The sequence below is a fragment of the Miscanthus floridulus genome, chromosome 10 (assembly GCF_019320115.1).
Source record: "Miscanthus floridulus cultivar M001 chromosome 10, ASM1932011v1, whole genome shotgun sequence".
In the NCBI taxonomy this organism is placed as follows: domain Eukaryota; kingdom Viridiplantae; phylum Streptophyta; class Magnoliopsida; order Poales; family Poaceae; genus Miscanthus; species Miscanthus floridulus.
The window spans coordinates 141229785-141240781 of NC_089589.1; the positions used below are offsets into that span (position 1 = coordinate 141229785).

Here is a 10997-nt window from a genome sequence, read left to right on the forward strand (position 1 = left end):
CATACAACACAAAATATAATGTAATTAAATTTTGGGCATTTTGGTCACCATGCTGAGCTGATGTTATCATCATGTAATCGAAAACGCCTTCACATTACCGCTTAGCTGAAAACGTTATCCTGGTAACCTGGCCTACACAGGCTGGGGCGTGGCAACACCGCGCTGATTTTTCTAGTGTATATTTAATACTTCGGCGGCCTTGTTTAGATTGTAAGTTTTTTTACTTTCTCTCCATCATATCAAATCTTTGGATAGTATTAAAGGTGGATAAAAAAATAACTAATTATACAGTTTGATTGTAAATTACGAGACGAATCTTTTGAGCCTAGTTAGGCCATGATTGGACAATAATTATCAAATACAAACGAAAATATTACAATGTCAAATACGGATTCCTGACCCCAATCTAAACAAGACCTTCGTACATATATTCAAACATTTGATGAAACGGGACTTAAACTTTGAGCAGTAACTAAATAAGGCCCGATAAATACAACTCCTGTGCGCAACAGCCAAAGCTCACCTCCCATTCTCTCTCCACCCACCACCCGCCCTCCCTTCGCCGCGCCGCCAGCCACCACTGCAACCAACCACTCTTCTCCCCCGCCGCCGCTGACCACCTCCCACTCGCCGCAGTCTTCGCCTCCTATCCAGCTAGCTAGCGAACAGAAGCCTTCCGCCCCTCGAGCTTCCCGCCGCGCGCTCGCCACCGTCCAGTCCACCCGCAGGATCCATCGGATCTCGCCCATCGCACGCACCACCGCGATGAGCCACGACTCCGGGTCCAGCGCCGGCGCGGGCGTGGAGTCCCTCTCGCTGGACCTGCTGGCCCACGCGCTGGCGGGCGTCGGGGACCCGCGGGACCGCAAGTCGTGCCGCCTCGCGAGCCGCGCCTTCGCGCGCGCCGAGGCCGCGTCCCGCCGCGCCGCGCGGGTGCTCCGCCGGGAGGCGCTCCCGCGGGTGCTGCGCGCGTTCCCAGCGCTGTCCTCGCTCGATCTCTCCGCGTGCGCGGGCCTCGACGATGCCTCCCTCGCCGCCGCGCTTCCCGTCCCGGACCCCGGCGCCGGCGCCGCCGATCCGCCGCCGGGCCAGCTGCTGCTGACCGTCCGCCGGGTGCGGCTCGCGCGGGCCAGCGGGGTCGGGTGGCGCGGCCTGGAGGCGCTCGTGGCGGCGTGCCCGAGGCTCGAGGCCGTCGACCTCTCCCACTGCGTCGCCGCCGGGGACAGGGAGATGGCCGCGCTCGCCGCGGCGGCGGGGCTCAGGGAGCTCGTCATGGACAAGTGCCTCGGCGTCACCGACGTCGGGCTCGCCAAGGTCGCCGTCGGATGCCCCGGCCTCCAGAGGCTCAGCGTCAAGTGGTGCCGCGAGATCTCCGACATCGGCATCGAGCTGCTCGCCAAGAAGTGCCCCCAACTGCGCAGCGTCGACATCTCCTATCTCAAGGTAGCGTCTCAACCTCAAATTTGTTGTCCCAATCTCAAATTTGTTGTCTCAAATTTGGTTAGTAGTGTCAGTAGGACTGAGGAAAAAAATTGAGATTGCTCTCATCAAATCAATTGATACTGCTTGTGACCGGACCACCTGACTTTCCAGAATTCGTAATATTCAATGATATGTGGACTGAGTACAGCGAGTGCAATGTCCAGCGAGTGAAATGCTTCAATTATAAATTGTTTGTAGGAGTCCGTTTTCATTAGAAATTATTCTTATTATTAGTGTTTGGGCCGGTTCTCTCATGAATATTTGATGCATTTTCAGCATTCCAGCTTTTCCTTGCTGGTAAAGTGTTGTTGCTTCTTACAACAACAACAATAACAAAGAATGTTTTGTCTCGACACAACGTAAATCAGAAGCTCTGTGATCAGAAATGCTTAGCACCTTGACATTGCTTGGTCAATTCTTCTTTCTATTAATTTTGGCTCTTGATGTTAGAGAATTAAAGTCCATTGGAATTCCGTTGAATAAACTTAGGTTCGGTCAACAAATTTGGTGAATAAGACTACTAAATTTCACTTAGAAGGGTATGGTTCACTCACCCATTTGAATACACAACATATACACACCTGCTATCTACCTACATTGTATATAGTATATACCTAATGTGACTTGACGGTTCTGATTGTTTCTTGTTTCGTATCCAAGAATGCTCAAATTTCTTATGACTTATTTCCCAGGTGACCAATGAATCCCTTAGATCACTCTCTACTCTTGAGAAGCTAGAGGACATAGCAATGGTCAGCTGCTTGTTTATAGATGATGATGGTCTACAAATGCTAAGTATGTGCAACTCGCTTCAGGTATAACACCTTGCAAGGATGCAGATCTTGTATGAACTTCATCATACTGTAAACTATGATGCCAGCTTTTCTTCCATGCCTCTGTGCTTACTATATTTTCAATCTCACCTGTTTTAGAGTATTGATGTATCGAGGTGTAACCATGTGTCTTCTCTGGGCTTAGCTTCACTCATAGATGGTCAAAGATTTCTCCAAAAAATAAATGTTGGACACAGTTTGCATGTGAGTACAGTTCCTTCTTTGTCTTTCTCAGAACAAATGATATGAATCCATGATTTCATTTAAGCAGTAAAATTCGCAATTCCAGTGGTTGTTCACCTTCTGCGGTTGCACTTGCAGGAGATAGAGACTTGCGTTCTGAGCAAATTATCAACAATAGGAGAAACTTTGACTGTTTTAAGACTCGATGGCCTTGAAATCTTTGCCTCAAATCTTCAGGCAATTGGTTCTACCTGCAAGAATTTGGTTGAGATTGGGCTTAGCAAATGCAATGGTGTTACAGATGATGGTATTGTTTCACTAGTTGCTCATTGCTGTGACTTAAGGACTATCGACGTGACATGCTGCCATCTTCTTACAAATGATGCCCTTGCTGCAATTGCCGAGAACTGTAGAAAGATTGAATGCCTTCGACTGGAATCCTGCCCTTTTATAAGTGAGAAGGGACTAGAGCGAATCGCAACCCTCTGTTCCCACCTTAAGGAGATTGACCTCACTGACTGTCGTATTAATGATGCAGGTAACTGAAAAATAGCTGTGCCATATTTTTTTATAGGAAAAGTTCATTCCTAAATTTGAGCTCATCATTTCAAAATCCACATTTTCAGCTTTGCAGCACTTGGCAAGTTGCTCGGAATTGCTGATCTTGAAGCTTGGCCTCTGCTCTAGCATTTCTGATGGAGGCCTTGTTTATATTAGTTCAAACTGTGGAAAGCTTGTGGAACTTGATCTATACCGGTAATCAATGTTTATATTTATGCTTTAGAAATTATTTATTGATTAATCATTGGTCTCTAAACTAAAGCATGCTGTTTATCTTTCCCACAGTTGTAGTGCTATTACTGATGATGGGCTGGCAGCTGTAGCTAGTGGCTGCAAGAAGATCAGGATGCTAAACTTATGCTATTGCACCCAAATCACCGATGCTGGTTTGAAGCATGTAAGCGCTTTGGAAGAACTCACAAACCTGGAGCTGAGATGCCTGGTGCGCATCACAGGCATCGGGATCACCTCCATCGCCATTGGTTGCACAAGCCTGATAGAACTGGACCTTAAACGCTGTTACTCTGTGGATGATGCTGGCCTGTGGGCTCTTTCAAGATACTCCCAGAACCTTAGACAAGTAAAGAACTCAACAACGTCATCTTCTCCTTTTGTAATTTGTGAAGCATCAGGGACATTACAGGTTGCTGTCCGGCTTGTTTGCAGCTTACTATCTCCTACTGTCAAGTCACTGGCCTGGGCCTTTGCCATCTGCTGGGCTCATTGAGGTGCCTCCAGGACGTGAAGATGGTTCACCTCTCCTGGGTCTCCATTGAAGGGTTTGAGATGGCGCTGCGAGCGGCGTGTGGGAGGCTGAAGAAGCTGAAGCTGCTGGGTGGGTTGAGGTCTGTGCTCTCCACCGAGCTGCTCCAGATGCTGCAGGCCTGTGGCTGCCGTGTCCGCTGGGTCGACAAGCCACTCGTCTACAAGGGATGAGCTTGAACTGGCCTATCAAATCAAGGAGACAGGCATCCTTGAGATCAGTAACAGTGCCCAGCTGAGACCGCGTGGCAAGCGCGGAGAGCACCTCTCAAACAGTGCCCAGCTGAGACTGTAGAAGATCATGTAGCTGAGACTGATGGTGTCTATAACCTGTCCTTCAATACAGTGTGCAAACTTTCAGAGTTCCCACATTATGATTACTGTCCATTTTCGGAACTCGTCTCTAACTGGCATTTTTGGCCTGAACTTTGTAAGATCACCTGCATCTGAAGTCAAAGTTTACCCCCATTTTGGTCCATTTCTTGCCTGAATATTTGCAAACAGTCCCCAAAATTTTCTAATTAGATCCCTAAACTGAATCGTATTTATTTTTACTGCAGATAGCCTCTCATATTTACAACCAACACTCTGGTTGGAATCACAACTAATAATCGCAACCCAATAATTAAAATATTGCCCCTGCTTATTTACAAACATCACGGACAACCAAACAGCAAACATTCAGCATTCTCAAGTCCAAGAATCACAATTGTTCACTGAATTCTTTTATCTAAAATGTAATCCTGAAGTACTGCTAATACACAACATAACAGTAGTCGTTCCTTCAAGCCTCAGCAACAAACGCAGATGTTTCTGCTCTTCCTGCGATGGCTGACGATACAACAATCTGCACTAATCTGGATTCTAGCCTGAAGTCATAAGTAAGTAAAAGTTATCTATACTATCAATACTCCCTATCAATCTTCTTCCTTTCTGTATTTTTGGGGTTCATCTGTTAGTCCAACCGGTTGTCAGTGTCATCCTCATCCTCTGCAAGCTTGTCGATCAGCATCTCCATCGCCTCGATGTACCTCGGCATGTAATGGTCTCTGATCATGGTTCTCGCCAGCCGGATCTTGCCATACATCCTGCAAGGGGTCTCATAGATGGCAACTACCTCATTCTGGTGGCATTGCTCGCCGGTGCTCGGCCCTTCTGGTGCTGGTAGCTCAACCATGTGCATGATTCTGCCCGGAGGGTACAGCTGGTGAGGCTCCGGGGAGGCCATTTGCGATGATCGCAAGGCCTTCAGAAGCTGATCCATGTGTTCTTCGTCTGTTGCTTTCTCCTCTGGGTCAATCTCCACAGCATCTGATCTCTCACGGTTGAGTTCTCCAGGACAGCATGAGGCTGGTTCTACTGCAATTGTTGGCTTCTCAGTGTTTTGTTCAGTTCCTCTGTATGCAGACATCAATGCTGGAATGCCCTGAGTGGGGTTCACCAGAGACTCCAGGATTTGGGTATTAACAGCGACAGATGACCAGCGGGACAGTGCAGAGTGCTTCTGCACAGCAGCACGCACATTTGCGGAAAGGTTCAACTCATCCTGGGATGGCATGAGGAATCAATTCAGCGTATTACAAATAAAAACATCATAGAATGTATTTAGGAGACTCCACATCAATATGACAGTAATACAATGAGTTTCTTCAAAGAACATGGTGTTTAGGGTTTACCATAGGAGTGTTGTCAGACCCTGTGTTGGATACAAAGGGAATGTGGGATCGCATGAAATTCACAGAGCTATTTACAAAACCCAAGATTCTTGTTTGCTGAATTTGTTCTTGGAGGTCTGGAGCCCATGACGATGCCATAACCTGCATAAGATTTTAAGACAACTTAAAGGCTATTAATTAATGGGAGAAAGTGTGTTTCATAGTTCCAGACGTCACTACTACTTGAAACTCAGTAAACACGGGGTACCTCTAACCTCTCTGCGAAGGTTGGCAGCTGAAGCTTTGCCGAAAGATGGCACCATGTCGTTTTTGTTGACAACAGAGGTAACGAAGTCTTTGCCTGACTCAGCCAAGTCCCAGGTCATGCAAGCAGCTGGACAGGAGCACTTCAAAGTGTTAGAATACCATAGGAGCACATCTAATAACAGGTGTTTATATGGCACATCTTGCAACCAGATACCAAGAAAAGGGGAATGTGACAGCTTTGTTGTGGAAACTTATGATTGCTCCTACATAGTACTCTGTTTTAGATTAGCTACTTTTATATTTCAAAACTAAGAAATTATATCAGTGTAAAGTGTTGACAAGAATCCATGTTCTAAAGTTAGCATGCCATGATTTTTTATCTTTTACTTTTTTTTTTTGTTGATACTGATGTGTTTGATAGCCAAATCTTCGTTTCTACTTGGATTATGTACCTGGTCCAAACGCAATACATGAGGCTGATGATAACTTATTGTCCTCGCGTAGCATGTATGTTAATATCGCAGCAATCCCAGCTCCCATTGAATGCCCAATGATCTAAAATTAGATTAAAATAGTGCAGTTCTGTTAGCCAGAAGCAAATTCGAAGCATTACTTATTTACTTTAGCATCAGATATGCAGTATTTTCAATCGAATTTTCCTAATATTGATTGCTTAAGAGGACAAACAGACACATTATTACTCATATTATTTTTTTTTGAAACGGATTATTACTCATATTAGGGTCACTGAGTTCCTTGTAAACTAAACAACCATACTAGGTGATTATTTTTTTCGGTTAACCAAAATAAATCATAATAACATGTGTTGTTTGACAACATAAATTAAATCCCACGCGCATCTTTTATGGTGTACACTGATAGGATCAGAAAAGAGTGTTAAATTACCTTAACTCTGTAGTTTGGGAATTGTTCGACTGCTTTGCTTAAGCATGGAATGGCCTGATCTGCAATCCAACGAGCGGCAGCAACCATTCCACAATGCACATGTCCAGACACTAAATTGGATCTACGTCCATCTTGTAATAATACTGAATGATGGAATGGAACTTCTGCAGCAGTTGCGGCTGTCAGACGATCCTTAGTGCTGGTCGCTCCCCGAATGAAAAGGAGGAAGGATTTGGTACTTTCATCACGGACAACCGTGAATGCAGGCTTCATAAACTGAATAGAATCACAAAGTTCTATGAGGTATCTCCACTTGCAACGTATGCTGTAGAACATCAGCTGGCTCAGGGTAATACAAACCTGTGACTTCGACTTCCTTATGAGAATATCACTCTGTCCATAACCACCAAACTCTAGGAACACTTCATATGGCTTCTTGGAGAAGAACATGCAGAGTCTGAGGTATCTGAGAAGTCCAATCAGCTCCTGCCTTACTCCAGGACCATCCAGGGGCACACAATTGCTGCCAGTGTACTCATGCTGCAGATTGCCCTGGAAATAAACACTAATGAGAGAATGCTTTTCAGTATTTTTTTTTTGAGGAAACGAATGCTTTTCAGTATCATGCATAAAAAAATGTTACAAAGCAGATGGCCAAAATCATGAGTTTTCACTAACAAACCAAATGGTGATTCTTTACATCTCACCAGAGATTTAACAACATTTTAGTCCCTTTCCAGAAAACTGTCAGATGGACAATCAGCCAATAAAACTGCATTTTTCTGTAAGTAAAAAATTGGGAAGGCTTGTATTAGATTTGACAAGTTCAATAGTAGAAATTGGAGTGAGAAGCAAAGCTAGAGAGGGTAATTGGTCAGAAATCCTAATTATCCTGAATTCTTTAGAGCTGTCAATGCAATAAGTTAACTGACAGAACCACGGCCGGGCCTAAGGGCCGGCAAGCGGGGCGGCCGCCCTAGGCCCCCAATCCCACAGGCCCCACCCCATGTATACAGTTAGTACGTAGTTGTATCAGTATAAGGCTTGTTTGGCTCGTTAAGGCCCACGGCAGCCTAGCAGATTGGCGTTCGCGATTTGTTTGTCGACTCTGCGACTGCGACTTCTCATCTCGGAACCAAATTGCAAATCCCGATCACAATGCAGCAACTGCGACGCGATCATTCAACTCAACGACAGCGCCACGGCGGGCGGCCAACTCGGAGTAAGACTTCAACGAGACGTACGTACCTTTCGTATGAACTAGGTATGCACTAATATCCGAACTCCCCCAAACCACCCCCAATGGGCTATGCTAGCTTCTGGACGTCTGGACAGGACGCCCGCGCAGCCTGCCCCCGTGCACTGATGTTGATTTTTATTCCCGCCCCACACGCGCACCCCGCCCTGTGGCAGCACCCACGCGTCCAGACGACTCGCCTCGCCCCAACAGCACGGCCTGTCCGCCTGGATTCGAAGCCGCCCGCCTCGTCCCGCACGACCACCCCGCCCCCGTTGTGACCCGACCGCCGGCCTCCAGCTCGTCACAGCCCATTCTCCAACACCCGTGCAGGCCCGGTCCTGTCAATTTATAGGCCTGGAGCGAAGCTAGAAAAATAGCCCTTTAATACAACTCTAATGATATAATGCCGTTTCTAATAAGTGTATTGCTAAAATAAGCATTCTTATCAAATAAGTTATACATTTTACTTTAAAATTTTCTTCTAACATTTATTGATGCGAAGTCATTGATGATGGCATCAATATCAATTTCATCTAATAATTTCTTCTCAATGCGTAAGTTGCCAAACCATTTAATCTTTCTTGACACGTTACAGACCTCAAATAATAAGTTCACTATTTAGAAATTATTACTATGTAATGTATGAAAATTATGTCATACTAGATTCAATTCAACACTATACGGATTCCTAAATCCCTGAATTCTTACCAAGTTGAGAACTAGATTATTGGCTGCCCTAGCTACACCGAAACTCCATAAGGATTCCTAAATCCCTGTATATTATAAAGAAAAAGATTGGGGACAACCGGACAAGAGCAAATTAAATCTTGATTAAACATATATACTTGGCATACATCAAATCATCAATCGAAGGAGAGCAATTGGGTACCTCCGTGCAAGCAATAATTGGGAGTAATTGGACGGAGAGTGGGCTGGGCGCAGCGGGGAAGAAATAGCGGCCGCGCGGCAGAATGCGAAACGCGACGCGCTGACGCGGAACTGCAGAAGCCAAATCGACGGACGCGTGAAAGTTTCACATACATGCCTCTCCGTTTCCTGGCCTCATGGGCTCTGCCTTTCCTGTGAGCTCCTATACCTATAGCATAGATATACGGGTTTGGGCCCCTAGATGTCGAGGGCCCAGTGCGCAGGCACAGCTCGAACCTCCCTAGGGACGGGCCTGCACCCGTGCCGTGCCACCATCACTCCCTGTGCCCATCGACTCTCTAAACAGTATGAAACACGTGCAACATGAAACATTTGAATGCAATATCCGTATGAAATGGTTGAAACATTTAGAACATACACTTGCAACATATATGTGAAACATATGCAACATCAGATAAAATACTTGCAACTTGCGACCATGAAAACATGTACTGCAACATAACACTGAAATATTTGGAACATATTCTTACAATATATGTGTGAAATATGTGCAACATCCATATCAGAACGCTTGCAACATACGTCTGGAACAAATGAAACATTTTGAACAACACCTCTGAACCATTTGCAATATGTGCAACATCCCTAATCTACTTTTGCAACATCCATATGAAACAATTGCAACATACCTCTGAAACACTTGCAATATGTGCAACATCCATATAAAATAATTGCAACATACCTCTAAAACACTTGCAATATGCGCATCCATCGCAATATCACCTTGCTAAAGTCGTGCATCACGATGGCTGCGGCGTCGTTCATATGTTTTTTCTCTAATACCCAGACCCAAAAAATTTGTTTCGTCCTGGCCCCTAAAAATTGAGGACCGGCCCTGGACAGAACATATTCTATTTGGCAAACCTCGAATGACTGAAAAAAGATGGACGTTCTTACAGAAGTTCCGAGCTACCATAACCCAAGTTTTGCTAGCTCTAATTAATCATCTTTCACTAATCCATTAAGCATCGATCACTCAATGTACCTTTCACCTTTTCGGAAATGATCGAGAAGGCCAAGTTATTGTTTGAATGTAAACGAGAAAAAGAAAATCCCAAACAAAAATCTGGCAAATTAATCAACTTAATATATTAGCCCTGTGATTAGAAAAAGGAGAAACTGCAGCAGGGCAGACCACATGGTCAAAGGATCTAGAAACTACGCCACAAAGGTCGTTCTTTTTATCCAGTTCCTCCTTTATTTTCTCGACAGAAACAAGAATAATCAAGCAGGTTTCACACAATATAAGTTAAATTCTTTTTTTTTCTATCTCATCGTGGTTGAACAAAGCCACATTTCTATCCGAGCAAGAACACACGCACCACGCGCCGCCTTCCTACGACGACCACAGCACCTGGATGCGCATGTAGTGGTTGATCCCGAAGGCGATGTCCCCGAGCGGCCACTTGCCAAGCGTCTCGGCGTACGCGAACCCCACCGTCCTCGACAGCACCGCCACCGCCTCTCTCCAGCTCGTCGGCGCCCGCTCCGGCCACCTCTCCGCCTCTCCCTCCTCCGCGCTCCGCCGCCGCCGCCTCACCGCATCGGCGTCGTCGCCGGACGCCGGGGAGAGGCGGCCCGAGAGGGCGACGTACACTAGGGCCGCCGTCCCCGCCGCCGACGCCACCCGTTTCGCCCCCATTCCTCTGCGATCGACGGTGGTGCGCGCTGCTGGGAGGCGGGAGCCGGTGGTAGAGTGGAAGCGTGGCCGGCGTGGGCGCCTAAAATTGGGAGGACGGGTAATACGGGATGGACAGAATTACCCCTAGTTGCTAAGTTCTCAAAGATTTCTTTTTTCTTCTTCTTTTTTGTTTTTGATTTTGAAAAGTTCGATCACATTTCATTATGTGATACTGTAATTTCACGAGGTTCTTCCAAAGTGTCATTTTAAGGGTTCGTTTGATCCAAGGGCTAATTACTAGCAAGCTAAAAATTAACTCACTCTTCACTCAAATTAATTGTAGTACATCTAAATAAGATGACTAATAGGTGAGCTAATTTTTTAAACAAATCTTCAACTTGTTGTTAGTCAACTAGTTAGCCAATTATAGCTAATTTGGAGTGATTTATGAGCATATACATCCTGCTCTTATGAGCATATTGGAAGAACATGACCGACAAATCTAAAAAATGATGAAATTACTTATCGACGGGCATTTA

At 45.6% G+C, this 10997-nt stretch overlaps 2 protein-coding genes across 2 annotated transcripts; one reads left to right on the forward strand and one right to left on the reverse strand.

Moving 5' to 3' along the window:
* The first annotated feature begins 299 nt into the window (after nucleotides 1–299).
* On the forward strand, nucleotides 300–4297 carry LOC136487380 (F-box/LRR-repeat protein 3-like). Its single transcript, XM_066484540.1, has 7 exons — nucleotides 300–1443; nucleotides 2175–2297; nucleotides 2415–2519; nucleotides 2637–3036; nucleotides 3125–3254; nucleotides 3345–3639; nucleotides 3726–4297. Exons 1-7 carry the CDS (start codon nucleotides 766–768, stop codon nucleotides 3993–3995), a joined length of 2001 nt encoding a protein of 666 aa, XP_066340637.1. The 5' UTR covers nucleotides 300–765; the 3' UTR covers nucleotides 3996–4297.
* Nucleotides 4298–4545: 248 nt separating this feature from the next.
* Nucleotides 4546–10539, reverse strand: LOC136487381 (uncharacterized). The gene is made up of 7 exons (XM_066484541.1): nucleotides 10192–10539; nucleotides 7010–7201; nucleotides 6650–6925; nucleotides 6196–6298; nucleotides 5752–5870; nucleotides 5498–5638; nucleotides 4546–5367 (listed from the first exon to the last, which is right to left on the reverse strand). Exons 1-7 carry the CDS (start codon nucleotides 10477–10479, stop codon nucleotides 4777–4779), a joined length of 1710 nt encoding a protein of 569 aa, XP_066340638.1. The 5' UTR covers nucleotides 10480–10539; the 3' UTR covers nucleotides 4546–4776.
* Nucleotides 10540–10997: the final 458 nt, after the last annotated feature.